Raw genomic sequence first — 20633 nt, forward strand, 5'->3', positions numbered from 1 at the left:
TGAGCGTAAAGACTTTTTTTGTTACAAAAGATTTCTATTTCAAATAAATAATTTCAAATAAATTTTCTATTCATCAAAGAATACTGAAAATGTATCACAGTTTTCAACAATAATAATAAGAAACACAAATAAATATACAAATAAAACACAAAGCAAGTGAAACAGGGAGATAAATTACACTATTATACAATATATTATTTGTTTAATACTGTAATACTGATGGCTATTAACGCTACATTTGAGGGTATAAGGTCCATGGACAGTGTTATGTAATGGACTATGTGAGAGTTGAGAGAGTCTTAAACAGTTGGTACCATGGATTGCTGTCTCTCATGAGGTGACCTTTGACCCCATCTAAGGACACAAGAATGAGATCATCTATTATCTCAGTGGTGATGCCAGTAGCTGAACGTGCATTTACTGATGCCTCCATCATTCACATGCATCTATTTAGACCGCACTAATTACAGTATCTTTACTGAACGAGAGCGGGGATGGTTTCTGCTTCAGTAAACATTAGCATAACAAAGTTTGGGTTTACCAGAGTTCATCCAAAAATGAAAATTCTGCCATTATTTATTTATCCTCATGTTGTTCCAAACCCGTATGTCTTTCTTTGTTTGTTGGAACACAAAGGAGATGTTAGGTGGAATGACAGCCTTTCACAGAATGACACTATTCACTGTATGAAAAAAAAAAAAAAAAAGTAGCAAAGAAAGGGATTGTTGCCTGAGGCTGTCAGTCCCACAACATGACAGTGAAATGGTGAACTTTGGTTCACTTTAATGTGCTTCATTTAAAAAAAAAAAAGAAAACTTTGTAATTCATCAAGACTCTAATTAACAAATTTCACCGTGGTTAATCACAGTGCATTAAGACAGGGTTTTATTTTACAAGTTTACTGAACTTTTATGTTTAAATGTGCACATGCACTAATTAAATGTGCACAAATTTGAATACATTTCCAGAACAGAAATCTGAACATTAGGTAAAGCCCGGTTCAAAATTCTGATTCATTCTTGCTGTTTCATAAAATGTTATATAAATCAGGCAAATTATATAGGAACAACCCCTCTGTAAAACCCTTCAGAATATAGATAGGAATAAAACTGGAAACTCATTTTGAGAAAACAGCCTTTAAAGATATGTATTGTTATTAAAATCTACACATGCATAAAGTGTGATAAAATAAGCACTTAAATGTATATTTTGGATGTTTTCTGAAAGAAGCCATTGCATGAAAGCAAAATAACCCAACACCTCAAAATTGACCAGTATTCAAATGGTACTAAGGACTGCCAGCGCTGTGGTTTTGATCTAAAACACCACGTGTCAATGAAAACAAAAACACATTCTTACAGCCTTTAAATATTTTCAAGATTTTTAAAACCGCTTCGTTTTAATTCTTGAGACATAAACTCCTAATGTCTCAAGATTCATACGACAAAAGACAAAACAGACTAACAACTTTTATTTAGTGACAAGCTTGTGAAGTCGGGAGAGTTTGATGGGCAGCTTTGCGTGTTTTTGTTTTGATTGACATATAAGAAACATTCCTCATTGGTCAAGCCAAAGGCGTGGCGTAACTGTGCCACGCAGCTCGATGCGTATTAACGAATCCCATTATGGCGAAGGCTATGAATATTAACAAGGTCAAGCTGACGTTGCTTGGTAACCTTGGGGCGTCCAGCAGTGTTTCCTAATTAATATTTACAAGCCAAGCCTTCAGGATTCGTTACCTTTCAGTCAATCAGAGTTTACTGGTCGAACGTCACGCAACGTATTTAATATTCATGAGACAAGCGCGGAGGCTCTTTAAAGTTAAATAAACGCCGCGACGCGACTCGTGTTGCACACAGTGTGCAGCGCCACTGAGAGACGGACATCGAACAGAACCGAACCTGCGCAGCAACAAGACTCTTCTAGAGAATGACGTCCATTTGCCCAAGATGCGATAAGACTGTGTTTTTCGGTGAGAGTTTTTCCACTAGAATCATCACTCAGCAGAAGTACAAGCCAAGTTCATTTGATTGGTATTGTATTATTGGACTGGACTAATTGACTTAAATTGCATGGGTAGGTGGTCATGGGTAATTTCTTTTTAAAAAAGAAAAAACTCATGCAAATCTTGACAAGAGTTACATAGCAAGAGTTTGAAAAGCGTATTTGTTTGTTTTGGAGCCATTCGGTTATAATAAGCAGTGTGATTTAAACACTTGTGTTTTCTTTTGGCGGTCTTAAATACCCCATATCCAGTTAAATAGTTCAAAAACACTTTGGACTGTTACTTGATGATTTGTGTGTGTGTGCGCACGCGCATGTGTGTATGTTTATGCTTTATAACAAAAGTCCACCATGGATGTTGTTATTCTGTTTGGGTTCTCAGAGATATATATGAATAAACGCAATTAATTTACATATACTAATATTCTCTGCTGTACACATCATTACTCAATAGTGAATTGGTATTTGATTTAATGTATTTTTCGCTAATGTGGTCTTGCTGTCCTTGATAAACATGAAAAGTATGTGTCTTTGTAAAAAGGTTAAATTAATCTGTCTAGTGAGTTTAACTGGGTCAGAGGAAAAGATTTAGGGTAAAATAATAGGTTAATTTCAAAATGACTATTCTTCCCCCCCCCCCTGCATACAGCATAGAGATCTCTGGGACCCCAAGCTGTCAGTCACAAGAAGAAGATAAGGGTTAATTTTGCAGCCTGTGCAACAGTATTGTTATTGATGGGTCAAGAACAAGTGACCCTGACGCTCCCACAGCCACATTGGAGGATGTTCTCTAGTCTGTCCCGTTATTGTCAGCTCCTGTTTAGTATTCTGTCCCGGCATCCAGTATCCACTGGGCTAGTAAATGCTATAGCCCGTGAAAAGAGAATTGGGTGACGGTGTTATGTAAGAATTTGGCAAGGGACTCTTGAATAAAGTGAGCGGATCTGTTGTGCTACTGTTGCAGGTCAGCGGATGGAGTAACTATCTTTCTGGCTGTGTTGAAGAGGAGCTTGATGATTTGATATCCCCACTGAGCCTAGAGTTCTGAATATGTCTGAGTCAGTGTGCTCTCTGTTTGACCTGACTAGTTTTGTGTGATGGAATGTGTGTGTGTGTGTGTGAGAGAGAGAGAGAGACAGACCCTAGGAATGTCGGCTAGTAAGCATATAGGGCATTGGGGAGGTGGGTTTAGTCCCCCACATGCACAATGTCAACCTGGAAAATGTTTTTATATCATATCATAGCTCCTTCGTTAGGTATATTATAATTACAGAAAATATGCTTGTTGATTAATTGATTGTGGCATGTTGACCAGTGTGTTTTTCTCTGAATCGCTTGTATTTCTCACTCCTGTCCTCCAAAGTCCATGACTGTTTACTGTGTGTTTGCTCATAGCAAACTATAGATTTTTTTTTTTTTTTTAATTCAAGAGCTGATTATGAGTAAGAGAGAACACATTCAAGCAGTTTTTTGTGCAGTGGAAGTTGTAAAACATTTTTAAATAGACTGAAGCTGGCTGAAAATCAGTATACAATACTGTTCAAAAATTTGGGGTGGGTATGAGATTGCATTATTTTTATCAAAAATAAACTAAAAACCGTAATATTGTGAAATACAGTTTTAAATCACTGTTTTCTACTTGCATGCATTTTAAAATGCCATTTATCTTTTTGATGGCAAAGCTGAATTTTTAACAGCCGTTACTCCAGTCTTCAGTGTCACATGATCCTTTGGAAATCATTCTAATATGCTGGTTTGCTGCTCAAGAAACATTTCTTCTTATTATCAATGTTGGAAACAGTTCTGCTTAATATTTCTGTAAAAACCATAATAGTTTTTTCAGGATTCGTTAATGAACAGAAAGTTCAAAAGAACAAAATAAAAATAAAAAAAATCTTGCTAACCCCAAATGTTTAAATAACAGTGCTTTTTCATCACTTCGTTTCTTTTAAGATATCAGTGAAATGGTTGTTTGTTTGATTGTGCACAAAAACTGTTTGTGAAGATCAGAAAGGTCAGAGATAAGATGCACTTATCGACATTCACTTGATAGCAAATCTGACTCAGCAGGGTTTGGACTGAAACAGTATCTCCATTTGGAGTAATTCTTCAGATGGTCCAGTTTGTTTTTCCTCTCCTTTGATGCTGCATTGTTAAGCTGCAAACACAGATACAGACTCCACCCTAAAGAATTAGTATTTTGTGTGGATCGTCTTCTCAGAGCTCTTGTAAATATTGTTTATAGATATCTCTTTAGATATACATGCACAAGCAAACACAAAATTGTAGTTGCTGTGTTTCAGCATTTGCTGAGCTGGACACAACTGTAAATATCTATGAATGGTGCAGTAACAGTAACTATAAAAGTCATATAAATAATGATTCAAAGAACATTACCATTCAAAAGTGTGGAGCATGTAAGATTTTTTGATGTTTTTAAAAGAAGTCTCTTATGGTCTTATGTTATTTATATTTTGAATAACTTCTATTTTTAATATATTTTAAAATGCAATTTATTCCTGTGATAGTAAAGCAGAATTTTCAGCATCATTACTCCTGTCTTCAGTGTCACATGATCCTTCAGAAATCATTCTGATATGCTGATTTGCTGCTCAAGAAACACTCCTTCTTATTATTAATGTTGAAAACAGTTGTAATGCTTAATATTTGCATGGTGTGATACATTTTTTTACAGTTTCATTGATTAAGGAAAGTTCAAAAGAACAGCATTTATTTGAAATAATAAAGACATTTGTAATATTACAAAAGGTTTGGATCAATTTAATGCATCCTTACTGAATGGAAGTATAAATTTTTTTTTTTTTAAATCTAACTTAAACTATTTAAATTTAACTTTTAAATAGTAGTGCTTGCTTGATATTTCAATTTTTCTTGCTTTCTTTCAGTTCAGAGACATAGAACAAGAAGACCATGTGATGCTAGTCATACAAAGTTAGGTTTTTGACTAACATATAGTCTGGTCCAATTAGCAGCTTTTACTGGCCACAAACCACCCACTTAGAATAGAAGAGGCCATTTGACTGAAATGCAAAGCAGCCAAACAGAAATGTATCACTACAGGACAATTGCAGTCTTATTAACTGTGTAATTTAGATATAGATTACTGCAGTTAAGGCGGTCATCCTCAGCATTTTATATCACACATACTGATCAGATAACACATTATACTCTCTCCCTGTTCTAGCTGAGAAAGTGAGCTCTCTGGGGAAAAACTGGCACCGTTTCTGTCTGAAATGTGAACGATGTAGTAAGATTCTGTCTGCTGGAGGCCATGCGGAGGTAAGCAGAACTAAAGCTGATATTGCACCGAGATAGACTGTGATTCTGGATGTCCTGCTTCTTGGTCTGTATGTACTGTAACAGCAGAGTTACACAGTGTGAGGTCCATTGAGCAATCCATTGAGCTGACACTGATTGTAGGTCATCCCTGTCCACTTCTATTTGGGTGCCCCTCATTGTCCTTTTTTCTTTCTTCTTTGTTTCCTTTCTCCTTTTTATTGAACTGACATGTGTGAGGGTCCTGCCTGATACGTTAGGAGACATTTTCTAGTTTAGTGATCAGAGTTGTCTTGTTTCCCTGTTTGGGTTAAATGATCGTTCATCCCTTTGAAAGTCTATATTTCACCTGTAGACTTGTCACTCATCACGAGTAGAAGTTTATGGAGGAATTGAAATCCTACAATGACTGTAAACATAGAATTAGTATTTATAGTATAACCTCATTAGATCTGTCTGGAATGTTCTCGGACTGTCAGGGAGAGATTACAATTACGAATATATTCATTATTTATCTATTTAATATTGGATGGAACGTTTAAGCATGTTTGTTTTCTTGAAACTGTTACAAAAAGCCATTCCCATACTCTTTTTGATCCCTGAACGTCAAAATAGCAAAGAACGAAAGGACAAGAAATTAATATCCTTACTAAAAATTGTTTGATGATGCTTTATTCAGTCAGTTTTACAGTATAAAACCGAAAAGAGATTGACAAGAACAGCAGGGTGAAGACTGACTGGCTGTGGTAACAGGAAGTGAAACAGATTATTTTAGTCTGGGGCTTTACTGCTACTTGCCTCTTATATGAAAAGGTAAATCATAATATTCTTAACTGCAGAGAAATAGCAGTAATCTGTCATTTTCAAACACATGTTCAGTCCGGTACAGCTAGTTCAAATCATTTTACTGAACAAGTAGGGGTATATCTGTAAGCATATGCTCTTCCTCTCCCACACTCAAAGTTACTGTTTGTGTTTACAAGAACTATTACAAGGACAATGGAGGGACAAAGATAAGAGTTCATTCAAACCAGAAAGCAATTGTCTGCCTTTCTGCCTCTCTTCCTTTCTTCCTTCTCCTTTCTTCTCTTTCTCTCTCTCTCTCTCTCGCTCTATATCTCTCTCTCTCTCTCTCTCTCTCTCTCTCTGTCAACACGCTCACGCTTGCATGCACACAAACAGAATAGTCACAAAAAGCTTTAGTTTAATTTAAGATGTGTTCTGACTTAAAATTAAGGAGTGTTTTGTCTTTTCTATTGTTTTTTTCATTTGTGTTGATAAAAATGGATGGACAAACAGCTCTTTATTGTCTCAATGAAGGATATATTTAGTCTTGTTACTCTTTTATTACAGTTACTGTGTTCCCTTTATTGTGTGTGTGCTCTTTTTCTCTTATTGTGTTCAAAACAACAGGAGGTTGTGTATTGTTGTTAGTGTTCACTCACTGCAGGTGTCGACTGGCTTTTTCCCCAATTCTGTTCTTTTGGAAACGGCTCTCAGTTGGAACACAAACAGTATTTTTAGCTCACAACAGAGACACTGAGAAAGATGTTGCTTTTAATATATAAAATATACATTAAAAATCCCTGATGATGATAAATGTAAAAAAATAAAAATTTATAATAAATGTAATAATAATAAAAAATATATATATATTCCTAATATGTATTTACTCATTTTAGCATGTTATTTTGGCTTTTTTTTTTTTCAAGAGCACTGTTATGTGCACAAGTAACACTCAAAACACACACCTCTATTTTAGTGTGTATGCGTTTGAGTGTGTGTTAGGAGGCTTGAATTTTAGTCCAATTTGAGCCTGACTGGGTCTTTTTATTCAGTCTGGGAGGAGCAGGAAGGAACAGAAGAATAAACAATGACCTCTAATGAATCTAGCACGACACAAGCCTCTCTCTTTCATTCTGTCTTCCACACACACTTCTGATCATTTTACCTTGCCTGAAAATGCAGGTTTTAGTAGAAGAGTGCCTGGAACAAATTTTAATATTTAGAAATAGACATTTTTATAGAAAAATAATTAGTATTTCTAAGCCAGAATATTTATATTTGTTCAGGTTATGTCAGCGCTTAAACTGAATTGGGAAAAATATTCTCTATATTTCAATAGGTTTAGTGTGTTTTATTGACAAAGCTTTTGTTTTGTGTATGCAGCAAAGCTACTGTACATACAATGAGAAATTCTGCTAATTAAGTAAAATAAAGTTAAAATGGACTAATAAAGATATTGCCTCTCACACACAGCATGATGGATTGCCTTACTGTCATAAGCCCTGTTATGGAACCCTCTTTGGACCAAAAGGTATGTACAATAAGTTGTAACTGCAGTTTGTAAGCCATGTTGTGAGTGTGTGTGCAACTGAGATACTTTACACGTAAAATAGAATGTATTTTCATACAAAGCTGAGTGAGAATCTTGGGGCTCATAGGTTTTTCATGTGTATTTGGGTCTTTAGTGCTACTTGCTCTTTATGCGGCATGTGTTCATGCACAGTAAATAAAGGTTTGAATCAGGGCTCATTTAGCGACATCTGACTCTCAGTGACTTTTAGAATAACCTTCGAAATAAAGACAGTACACTTACCACTAGAAACCTTATCATGTGTATGTGTGAGAAAGAAAGAAAGAAAGAAAGAAAGAAAGAAAGAGAAATAAGGAAAGAAACCTAAAAAAGGCCAAGCTAAAAAGTTTTTGAAAGATAAAAAAGTTGCATTTCATCTTTCTGAAATTTTTTAAAAGTTTAAAAAGAGCTCAGTCCTTACATAACTGTGTTTCTTCAAAATATCATAAAGTCGTACAAGTTTGGAACAAGCGAATGAGTTCATGATGACTCAAAAATGAAAACTATGGTTTTAATATCTTATATCTTGTTGGTTGAAATCATCCAGATCAAAGCAGGTCTTTCAGGTTGAACCAGATTATACAGGGACATTTCACTCGGTACCTTTATTTAAAACTAATTTCCTCATGAGATCAAATGACAGAATTCACTAGTGAAGTGGAGATTTGTCTTTTCGCAATCTGTTAAGTGGGATACATCTAAACCACAGAGACGGGAACGGACGATGACCACTTACAGACAGTCCTATTTTCACTTACAAACCATGTTAATAGTTGCAACAATATCTGACCGAATGCATACAAATATCATCATGTACACATACATTCACAATAAAAATGTCGCCCTGTCTTCCTAAACACTTAAGACACCAGAAGAGTTAAAGCAGATCCAGTGACGACATAAGAGAGACGCATATAGTGGCTGACTGAGGTTTGTGTGTGTGTGTGTGTTTAGAAGTAGGAAAATATTGTGTTTGGTAAGATGCTAGGTTTCAGTGTATAGCTTATGTTAATGCACACTCAGACATTAGAATATGCTTGTTTCAGGTTGTAATACACTATCCAAGTGAGTGCGCAGTTCAGGAGAGATACATTTTATCAGGACCCGAAGAGGATATTTTTGGCTTTTGTCTAATGCTATCTGCATTAGGAGATTCTGAACACTTAGATATGAGCTTTATCCACCACTAACACTCACTCAGGCAGTAATGGAATGGTACTCACTGTTCTGTCCTCTCATTGGTAGGTGTAAATATTGGAGGGGCGGGATCTTACATATATGACACACCTCCTCAAACACCGGTCAACAAATCATGTAACAGCCCTTCAGACGGATCGCCCACCACACCTTGGACCAACTCACAGATCAGCTATAATCAACCTAAAGGTACTGTCATTTAGACAGACTGCTGTTCAAAAGTTTGGGGTCAGTAAGAAAAAAAAAAAAAATTATTCAGCAAGAACAAATTACATTTATAAAAGTGACAGTAAATGCATTTAAAATGTTAAAATATATTTCGAATAAATGCTATTCTTTGGAACTTTCTATTCATCAATGAATCGTGCTAACAAAATATATATCACTGTTTCCACAAAAATATTAAGCAGCACAACTGTTTCTACGTTGCTAATACTAAGAAATGTTTCTTGAGCAGCAAACCAGCATATTGGAATGAATTCTGAAAGTTCAAGTGACACTGAATAATTCAGTAAATGTATCTCAAACACATATTTCAAGCAAAAATTTTACAAAATGGTTTGTTAGGTTTGAAATGATAAAACAATATTTATACCATGAAAAGTCAAAAGCAAAAATTAAAGTAATTATGCAGTAGTTTCAAATAAGAAAAATAAGTAATCTTGTGAGAAACAAAGTGGCACTTGTGAGATATATCACACTGAGATATAAAGTCACAATTACCTTTTTATTTTTATTCTTATACTCTTAGGCAAAAGTGGTTTCCATAATATACTGTCAAAAATTAAAACAAAGTATTTGGACACTTTTTGGTTCTCAAATGTTAGTGGTATATGTCCTTAGTTAAAGGGATAGTTCACCCAAAAATGCAAATTACCCCATGACTTTCTTCTTTCAGACGAATAAATTCTGTTATATTAAAAAATGTCCTGGCTCTTCCAAGCTTTATAATGGCAGTGAATGGGTGGTGATATTCAATAGTCCAATAGAAGTCCAATAAAGTACAAAGTTTCCTTTGTTTAGCAAAGGAAACCCAAACTCCTCTTGGCTTATCGAAATCCAACGACATTTTTCTTTACAAATCCTTGTTTTGTACTTCTAATTTGTGACCTGTGTTTTGTTTTGCTCTCTCCTCTGCCCTTCCGCATTCGTTACTACTCTCTGGAGCTTACGCTACGCATACATACTATATTATCTGCTGGAACGCCACTCTCTCATATACCCGCATAAAACAGTCAGCGATTACAATTTATAAAGTTTTAAATATGGTTATTTTTCGTACAAAAACGCATCGATTCGCTTCAGGAGGCCTTTATTAACTCCCCGGGGCCATGTGGGGCACTTTTTTAATGATGGATGGATGCACTTTATTGGACTTCTATTGGACTATTGAATATTACTACCCATTCACTGCCATTATAAAGCCTGGAAGAGCCAGAACATTTTTAATATAACTCTGACTGTATTCGTCTGAATGAAGAAAGTCATATGCACCGAAGTTGGCTTGAGGGTGAGTAAATCATGGGGTAATTTTAATTTGTGGGTGAACTATCCCTTTAAAGTGGTAAACTACATATGTGTTCCCGGACCACAAAACCAGTCTTAAGTCGCTGGGGTATTATTTGTAGCAATAGCCCTCTGCTGGTACACCTGTTGAACTTAAGGGGGAACTGACTTCATACATCTACTACAATCACCTTGACTTCAGTTGGTTAAAAGTAATTATAAATGGCCTAGAAAAGGGACGTTATTCCTGAGAAAAGCTCTTGCATCTTTTGACTGCAGATGCCTCTTGGTTTGATTTTGTCTTGTAATGAAATGACATTCAGTCATAGTTAAGTGTAACTTAAGTGTCCATATGCTATTCTTAGCCACTGTATTTATATTGACACGCTCGTCTGTGCTGCATTGTATCACACATTCCATTGTACATTAACACTTCCTCAGCACTTTTTAACACGCACATACACAGATTCCCACACTGAGTGGGAAACAGAAATACTAGAACGTGTGTGTTGTAATGGAGGGGTTGGTGGATGGTTTTCTAAAGTGACCCCCTAGGGATTTTACGCGGTGGAATTTTAATGGTCTTCGTTGATTGGCTCCTTTCCTGAAATATTTCCCCAGTTAATAGGTGTTTTCCGACAGGCGGGAGATTGCAGGAATTTTAGGGGAGGGTTTTTTGGACCGTTTTGGAAACGTCTGGAGGAATGTCTCAGAACGTAACAGATTTCCTAAACCCATGAGCCAAGCACCATGGGTTCACTTTGATAAAATGAACACAGGAAGAGACATTAGGATCTAAAATTGGTAACAGTCTGTCATCATTGATGTGAGACAGAAGCGTTGATTTAAAGACTGTAGGTTTGTGAACAGAAGTGCCGCAGATCCTTATCAAAGCACATCGTACAGCACAGCTTTAATCGCACCAGCCTGGATCTGGCCTTCAGAAGCATCAAACCAGAAGTTATGAAAATGTTTTAGTAACAGATCAAGATTAATAACTGGCTAATAGATATCATAGACATAGAATGCTAGGAGACACAAGACAGAAAAGCGCATATATGTAATTTTGAATGAATTATGGTCCTCCTTGGCTCAAATTATAGTTATAGTTCAGCAACTTAAAAAATTTACAAAAAAATGTATATACAGATACATAAAGGTTTTGCTCTTGTTTGTAGCTTCCACTGCAACTACACGCATGTTTGCCGGAGAGACTTGTCTGTGTCCCGGCTGTGGAAAGGCAGTTTATTTCGGTGAGTCCAGTGAATCAAAACTATGACTTTTCAGACATTTGAGAACTTTCAGGAATGTCTGTGGTTGGTGTGTGTGTGTGTGTGTGTGTGTGTGTGTGTATGGTTTTGTGCTGCTGTATATGTGTAGCATTCGGTCTGACCATTCTGAGATTTTGAGTCCATTTAAAGAGGAACAGCAAAAATTCCAATAAATAAATGTTTTTAAAATAGTTTAGGGTAAAAGTCAAAGGTGAGTGTTGTTTACGATGGTTACTCATCATTTAGACTGGAGTGTAACATTTAAAGACTTTGTAGTTCTTTTCTAGCCATATACAGCCATGTACAAACTGATCAAGTTATAAATTATACACAAAATTGTATAATTGAATTATATATTTTATATTTTCCATGTTTTATATCAAATTATATTTAAATAAATACCTTCTTTATTTTTGTTAATTTTCTGAATATACATTTCATTTTAATGTTTTAAATATATAACCATTAAAAAGCATTGTGTTGTATTAATGTGATGTAATGTGATGTCATGGTCTAACGCTGCAGCTGAGAAGGTGATGTCACTGGGTCGCAACTGGCACAGGCCTTGTCTTCGCTGTGTTAGGTGCGAGAAAACACTGACCCCTGGTGGCCATGCAGAGGTAGGCTACTATACAACCTACTACTTCCAATTAAAGCATAGTATGCAGTCGCTGCGTCTTCACTACTTCAACTTCCCTACTCTGATAGATGTTTATTGCATTTTTGAATGCATTTTTTACATTTTGTTAGTTGTTTGTTATTAAATATTATTATTTTTTGATTCATTAAATGTTCAATTCCACCATAAAAACAGTAGCTAAATCTGAAATGTAAATCCTATATGTAATGTAAATGATTTGTGTAATATTTGTAGAATACCTACCATAATGATTGCTTTATCACTGATTCAGGCTCCCTTATAATGTGCTGTATTTTCTCAATTTTCTGCAGCATGAGGGCAGTCCATACTGCCATGTGCCCTGCTACGGGTACCTGTTTGGACCAAAAGGTGTGAACATTGGAAAGGTGGGCTGTTACATTTACGAGAAAGAAAATGCAGAGAATGAAATGCCAAGTGAACATTAAGTCACAAAGGAAAATATCTTTTTTATTTGTTACAGACATATTTTTTTACATTAATAAAATTGTAAGGTGTAAAGATTTATTTTCACATAGTCAGATATATGCAGATGTCATTGCACATTGCATGCATTCTGATAATCAGAAATGGCCAGACATCTTAAAAAAAAAAATTTTTTTTTTAAGTCATACAAAAGTCACATACATAGGCTCTTTCTCTTTTTTCTATTTCTCTCTTTCACAAACACACACTCTGATTTTCATTTATTAATTCATGCCTCCATTTAAAATAGCTATAATTATTACATGTCACTGGAGAAAGTTGTAAATCCTTGTGTAACTAATAAAATATTTTAAAAGAACTTTGAAATTGTTCTTTCAAGTTTTTATTTTATTTCTTTATTTTTATTTTTTGTGTGCATTTACTGGGATCTGAAATCTGAACCCTAAACAACTTGGGTAAAATTTAAGATTGACTGTGCACACAATCTCAGTGCTCCTCAGTGTGTCCATTCATTGTCATTTTCTCCTCATCCTCCCGCTTGTCATGATCTTTAATGAGACTTTTCCTATTCAATATGATAAAAAATGACTTGGTTAATGAGCACATACACATCAACTTTCCAGATTGTTTTAGATTAAACATAACTAAATCTGCTTTGGTCCCAATATTACATCCTTGACTCAACAGAATTACTCATGTTCAGCAGTGTTAAAGGGGTCATATGATGTTGCTAAAAAGAACATTATTTTGTGTATTTGGTGTACATCATATGACCCCTTTAATACAAGTCTTCTATAGTTGCCATAACAAAATACTATAGGTTATGACTTACCCAGTACCCTCGACATCCTCTATAGTCTCAGGTAGACACCTGTCTCGTGTCTCAGGTAACTGCCAGGCCACCAGAGAAGCAATGAGTGCCACAGAACACAGGATGGTCTGAGATAAATGGCCCCAGAAACTGTCCAATAGCAGGACTAGAGGAGCCACAGACACACCCAGCCGGCCCAGGAACGAGTTATAGCCCATCCCATTTTGCCTGAAGGATCCAGTCAAATAAATGATTTAGTTAAATATTGTGCACTGATATGTAATGAGGGATGAAAGAAATATAAGTGCACTCCTTTATGTACGAGACTGTAAATATAAGTGCACTCCTTTATTTTTTTACATTTATATCAAATAATAAAAATATCAAATTATACTGTTTTTGAACGTTACCTGAGGACAGTCGGGTAAAGCTCCGAGCTGTATAATACAATTGTACAAAAAGCAGCACCTGCGAAACCTTTACCCAGTACTGCCACCACAGTACGACCAACCCACTGATCTGAATGTGAAAGAGAATAATGAACACAGTAAGACTGAATAAACAAAGGAAATGTATTCTCTAGTGGCCATTCTGGTAAGTTCAAGTTGTACTGCGCTTATGCCATCTCTATAATGTGCCTTGAACAATTACAGTGTTTTTGTTGTTGTTGTTTTAATGTATTTTTCCATTCTACCCTATTATACAACCGTTAGTTTCGGTCCACGAATCTAATCGACCAAGAAGCGTCTCACGGTTAGAATTTTTTTTCTGCAGTTAAATCATTCCGCCATCAGGTGGAGCCGTATCTAAGACATCTCACCCTGGAAAAACTCATTTCAGGGAGGTAGCGTCACTAATTCAATTTAAATACCGTTAGCACCACTGATCTATATATATTCTCTATTATAGATTTGTGGTTAGCACCAAAGAATTTACTCTAATTTACTCTGGTGATGTTTAAACTTCACTCTTCTCCATTTTTTGGTTTGAATTGAACCAGTAGCAGAGCATGTGAGCGAAGCGGAGCGGTGTGACGCTCCGCTACGTTTTCCGCTCTATGTGAGGACCATCTCAATTGAACAGTAACGGACATTCAGCAGGGTCACCAAACCCGACAAGGCAGTATTAAAAGTTACCTCCCTCTATTTGACACAGAATGTATTTAATGTTACCAAAATACACACTGGTGAAGTCTAAAGGCCTCTATTTTATATCCTAGAGAGTATTTCGGTCTGATGTAAACAGCAACAGGCATACAGCAGGGTCACTAAATCTGACAAGGCAGCAAAACAGGTTACCCCCCTCTATTTGACACAAAATGGCTTTATTGTTACTGAAGTTCACTCTGGTGATGTCTAAACATCTCTATTTTATATCCTAAAAAGCATTTTTTGGTCTGATGTGAACAGTAACAGACACACAGCAGGGTCACCAAATCTGACAAGGCAGCATAACAGGTTAATGAAATCTGTTATACCCCCCTAATTCTCACAGAATCGCTTATACTGTATATATTTACACACAATGTTAAAGCACAATGTTAAAACATAATTAAAATGCAATAACACTTGGAGAGCTTGTCTAATAATCATATTTCTTTACGTAAATGAAATGTTTTGCACAGCTCAGTCGGCTTTTTCAGCACCCCAACTGACTGTTATCCATCCACAATAATATGCACATTCTCGCGCGAACATTTAATGAACAGTGACTTCCAGTTACAGAATTTTCTAGGTCACCGATGTTTGAACATAGGCTGTTTGCATACTGAACTCATCTGTGTAATCATGTTCAAACTCCACAGTGACAACAGGGCCTACTACGATCACAGATGGTCACTGAATTTTGGTGTAACATTGTATTGCATATAATTTGCAGACATTGGGGAGCAGCTATCAATATGCAGGAGACAGATGGGATGTCTGCAGTCTTAATGTCTAATCAATCTGTTATATAAAAGTAATCATGCTGCTTTCCCAAGATATTCAGCAACAGCACTCTTGCACATGTAATCACAATCATCACTGCATAATCATATGTTGGTTTTGCCAGTCTCACCTTTGGGTATGAATATGTTAATCATGAGGCTGACTCCAGCCAACAGCTGAGCTCCTGCTTCAGTTTTACGTCTGCCAATCTTATCCAGCAGGTAATATACCATCAGTTTAGAGGGAATCTCAATGGCTCCATACACAAACTGAGTGAGGTACATATTTAGCCCAAAGCCTGTGATGTTGAGACTTATACCATAGGTCATAGTGGCAACACAAAACCTATAAGAAGTGAAAAGCCATTAATAGATTATTTATTATTTAGACATTGAAGTATGTCCTTGTTCTGTAATCTAGTGCCACTGAAGGCTATAGTGCAGCCTGCATAATTTCAACTTGTTTTTTAAAATAATTGTATTTAATAACAGGAATCTGCAGGATAAACTACATTACCCATGATTCTGCAATGAAATCTTCAACAATCAGATAATCGAAACAACCAAAATGCACTGTACTATGAATATACACATTTTACAATAAATTTATTGTCTTGTGCCTTTGAATTTTGTCTGATTTTCAAATACGTTTTTTGCTTCAAATCAAAGTTTGTAATGTTGTGATTCACCTCATAACTGGTTGTTTGGTTCATGGCTTTTAACTCTTCAACAAAGACTTTTTAAAAATCCATATAGGAAAAATTAATGGGAAAAGTACGTCAGGACCAAGGCCACTGAAAAAGTGGGCACTGTTGAACTGTGGTTCATTTACACACCATATGGTTCCTGTGAGCAGAGCCAATCTCCTCATCTTAGGGGTTCTGACAAGGTCCAGGTACGAATAATGTTTCTTTCCCCCATCCGTAACTATTATTGAGAGAGCCTAGAAGAAAGACAGAGATGTAGTTAGCCTACAGACAGACAATTGTTTTGTTTTTTTTAAAGTGATCAATCCAACATTATATATATCGTTTTCTCTCACCTCAGGTTTGATTTTTGAGATAACTTCCTCCTTGCAGTTCATGACAGCACATTTATGAAGATAATAATGAGCTTTTTCAGCCTTGCCATTGGCTATCAGCCACCGAGCCGACTCTGGAACCCACCTACATCAGAAACATTTGCTCTATATAACATTTCATAACAGTAATGTGGTGATTTTAATTTGACAGAATATGCAAGGTCCATTACCACCAGAGGACTGTGGATAGCAGTAAAGGTGAAGTGACAGCCACTGTCAGCCATCTCCAGTCTCTGATACAGAACGCAATAAGAGACAATGAGGTGCTCCCAACAGCCCATGCCATACTGTCAATTATACATACAAGCCTCCTGTGCTTAATGTCCACCCATTCCACATCTGAGGAAAGATACGCATAGTAAGGCCATTTCACTTTGTTTTATATTCACATTCAATCATAATCTGAGGACCTGAGATAGGGGTCTTACTGAGTACGGTTGAGACCATAGCGATGCCAGTGATGTTCTAAAGAATCTCAGCACTGCAAACATGATGAAGGAGGAAGAAAAGATGCTGGCCAATGCAAAAACCATTCCTGATATACAGGACACCAGAAGCATCGGCTTACGGCCAAATCTACATGCCAAACAGAAGATAGGTTTATTCATACACAACGTTTCATGCTTGTGGCGGTCTTCATAAAATGCAAATAATTCATGTTTATCATAATATACAGTTGGTTTTTTGAAACATCAACTGTCACTCATGCCTCCAAAAAAAGCTGCTCCAAACATCACTCCGACAAAGAAGATGGAGGTCATAGCTTTATTCAGACCTTTGTTATCACATACCAGATCCCACTTTGAAATCAAAAGAAACGGAAAATAACTTTTCTTAAGGAATTGTGATGAACTGCTTCATGAACTTTCAAAACCAGATGAATGAAAATATCACTAGTTTTATCATGACACTTTTATCTGAAGTGACTCTATGGGGCTTGAAACTGGAACCTTTCATGTCATTTCACAACTCAAATTTCCCAACTATTTTTTTAAATTTTTTTGGGATGTGAAAGGGAGGACAAAAGAACCTGACACTGTAAAACCTAACAGTGAAATTTACTAAATGAGGCAAATAATTAGTTTAAATTTAATTTGGGTTCCCAGTTTATTTCCAGTTTTGGTATTTTAAAGTTTTTGTTATGTTGGACCTTTGGGAGGTTACCATTGTGCTGAAGTGTAGAACTTGTGGTTTATGTTGAGGATGAGCCAGTGACTGAAAAACTGTTACTTTATTTGAAAAGCTATAACTCTGCACATGCAGTGATGTTTTTTGATTACAATGTGCAGAATTGCTAGCTAATAATTAACTGCTAGAGACTTGCTTGGGTTAATTTTAGGTTTTATTTTAGGTTTCAATATTTAGCTAAACAATGTATTTGAGTATAGTTTATAGTGATTCAAATGAAAAAGTTTACAGTACTCATACATATTTTTTTTTTTTTTTACTTAAATTAAATCAATCCTCAAATGATTCGAGTTAACTTGTTGGATTGTTCAGCACACAGTCCCATCCTAGCAAGAAAGGCTCAACAACATGGTTTATAAAGTGCAGCACCTTCTTCACTGAAATCTCACCTGTGTGGCGAGAGTGCTGATGAACGTGCTGTTGTCATACTCCCATCCATTCTGACACTGGACTACTGGAAGTTCTGCGCTGCTAGAGGAGTTTGTCAACAGATGAAACTGAGGATAAGAGAACATGTGACAAGAAGCAGGAGTCCCATCATCTTGAGCTGGAATACTGACAGTCAGTTTCTGCTCCCGACTCAGATTCCCAAAGATTCCCTCAGCATCCAGAGAACTGATATCACAGTGGTGAGATGGGATGGCGGCGATAAAGTTGCTTAATAAAAGGTGACACGGTATAGTGAATCGTCCTACAAAACTGATGCAAAGAAGCATCTTCTGGAACCTGCCGAATCCATTGATCTCTGTAATTAGATCTTCAAACTTCATGCTTTTTGTTGAAACACAGACTTTCCTCAGTGTCTTCCCACAAAATCCCTGGTTTATGTGGTGAGTTTTTATGGGATATCAAAGGTTAAGGTAACTGGAAGTCAGATGCATTTTGTACTTTGGTCAATGTAAAAGCTGCTGTGGTTTTATGTCTGTTTTTAGTGTGTGTGTGTGTGTGTGTGTGTGTGTCCATATCTTCAGACAATCTGCTAGCTTGTCAGCAGTGGTGAATGATTTGTGATTTGGTTGTTAATGCTGGTAAAAGAGTGTCTCGCCATCTGTGCAGTTCACGTTGTTAATGCACATGGACATTGACACCTTTCACAGATGATATATCTTATCACACTAGCACTCTTTTGGCTTCACTTCCTTTTTGATCTCTTGGTAGATATTTATCTTGTCAGGGGTGAATGATTTGTGATTTGGTTGTTAATGCTTGTAAAAGAGTGTATCGTCGGGTGCAGTTCACGTGGTTAATGCACATGGACATTGACACCTTTCCTTACCTTACAGATGATATCTTGTCACATTAGGACTCTTTGGCTATATACATGATTTGCTCATACATAAATAAATATATCATAAACAGTTTCAGTCCCTTTATGATAAATTTTCTCTTGGTAGATATTTTATAGGGACTCAATTTCTGGATTTTGCAGAAGAAAGGCAAGCTCCATCTGATCATGTAATACATCTTTTGTCAGAGTTGTCATGTTGAGTTGTTGGTTAGTGTTAAGAAGGATTTTATTAGGTAAAACTAAGTTTATTTGTCATAAATATTTGACACAAACTAGCAAAATATGCCATCTAAATTATTTAGAAAAGAAGAAGAAAAGTAGAAACACATTCTTAGGTGATGCTGACAGATTGGGTTGTTAGTATGGTCATTTGTAGAGATTAACTTTTGTCTTCATTAAAACACAAACACTGATCTGGGCTTAGAAAACCTTTCAGACAGCTGTTATCCAACAAGCTCATTGTGCAAGGTTTTGTGGTTTACAAAACGTCTAGGTTTACGTATGTAACCCTCGTTCCCTGAAGGAGGGAACGGAGACGTTACGTCAGAACAAACTGACGAATGGGGTCCCTTCCAAAACGCCACAGTGGCTGTCTTCCAGTGACCTGCGTAAGTGATAGCACCCTGTCGTGAGGCCAGCACGAGCGAAGGGCTATACCTGAAAATGTGCATCTGCCCCCATCCAACCTGACAGAGTTTGAGAGGTGATGAGAAGAGGAGAAGGATGGCAGATAATTGCCAAATGCTGATGTGCAAAGCTTGTCGCATCAAACAAAAAAAAAGACTTGAGGCTGTTAAGGTTCTTAATAAATATCTCTTAATAAATAGCTAAATGTTTAGTTAAGGGTATGAATACTTAATGTACTTATTTCAGTTTTTTATTTTTAATAAATTTACAAAGTTGTGACAATTCTGTTTTTGCTTTGTCATTATGGTGTATGGAGTATAGATTGATGTGGGGAAAAAAAAGTAATTTAAAGCAGTTTAATTTAAGGCAGCAACATAACAAAATGTGAAAGAAATGAAGGGGTATGAATACTTTCGCAAGCCACTGTATATAGTATATATGTTAATGTTTAGATTTTTATGTATATGTATATGTTAATATTAATATAGAACGAAAGTGGGGTTTTTTTTGAGCAACTGGGATGGTGCCCCCCTGGGAGTTGGTGCCCTACCAAACTGCATACTCTGCGTATAGGGAGTGGCGGTACTGGTTGTAAGTCTCTCACCTTTGGGTATGAATATGTTAATCATTAGGCTGATTCCAACAAATAGCAGTGATCCAGCCTGAGTTATGCGTCTTCCAAACTTATCCAGCAGGTAAAGATGCTCAATTTAGCAGGAATTTCAATAGCTCCATACACAAACTGAGTGAGGTACATATTTAGCCCAAAGCTTGAAATGTTGAAACTAATTCCATAGGCAACAGTGGTGTAAGGTCCACGCACTTGGCCCAAGGAAGGTATCCAGTGGTGGATGAAGGTTTCTTGAGTGAGATGCGGAAACAGATGTCTGTATGTTAATGCACTGTGTGTGTATTGTCTGTCTCAGAAGATCAAAGTATCTGAGTTTCTTTTATCCTTACAGTGGCGACAGAAAACCGTCCTTTTATAAACGTATA

General features: G+C 36.4%; 1 protein-coding gene and 1 pseudogene across 2 annotated transcripts; one reads left to right on the forward strand and one right to left on the reverse strand.

Annotated features, from left to right (window-relative positions):
- The first annotated feature begins 1800 nt into the window (after positions 1-1800).
- Positions 1801-12884, forward strand: LOC107717123 (cysteine-rich protein 2-like). Of its 2 annotated transcripts, none has more exons than XM_016523788.1 (7): positions 1801-1972; positions 5210-5304; positions 7561-7618; positions 8903-9043; positions 11539-11613; positions 12157-12251; positions 12583-12884. In XM_016523788.1, the coding sequence occupies exons 1-7, from the start codon at positions 1930-1932 to the stop codon at positions 12715-12717; spliced, it is 642 nt and encodes a 213-aa protein (XP_016379274.1). In that variant the 5' UTR covers positions 1801-1929; the 3' UTR covers positions 12718-12884. The 2 variants fall into 2 exon arrangements, with proteins under 2 accessions (XP_016379274.1, XP_016379276.1); XM_016523790.1 differs by lacking the exon at positions 1801-1972 and adding an exon at positions 2005-2076.
- Positions 12885-12956: 72 nt separating this feature from the next.
- LOC107717124 (solute carrier family 22 member 7-like) lies at positions 12957-18563 on the reverse strand (annotated as a pseudogene).
- Positions 18564-20633: the final 2070 nt, after the last annotated feature.

The sequence above is a fragment of the Sinocyclocheilus rhinocerous genome, unplaced genomic scaffold, assembly GCF_001515625.1.
Source record: "Sinocyclocheilus rhinocerous isolate Xijiao unplaced genomic scaffold, SAMN03320098_v1.1 scaffold119, whole genome shotgun sequence".
NCBI lineage: Eukaryota > Metazoa > Chordata > Actinopteri > Cypriniformes > Cyprinidae > Sinocyclocheilus > Sinocyclocheilus rhinocerous.

Coding starts and splice junctions, on each gene's coding strand:
- LOC107717123 (XM_016523788.1), top strand. CDS start 1,930: ATGACGTCCATTTGCCCAAGATGCGATAAGACTGTGTTTTTCG. Junction 5,305..7,560: donor CTGCTGGAGGCCATGCGGAG/GTAAGCAGAACT, acceptor TCTCACACACAG/CATGATGGATTGCCTTACTG. Junction 7,619..8,902: donor AACCCTCTTTGGACCAAAAG/GTATGTACAATA, acceptor TCTCATTGGTAG/GTGTAAATATTGGAGGGGCG.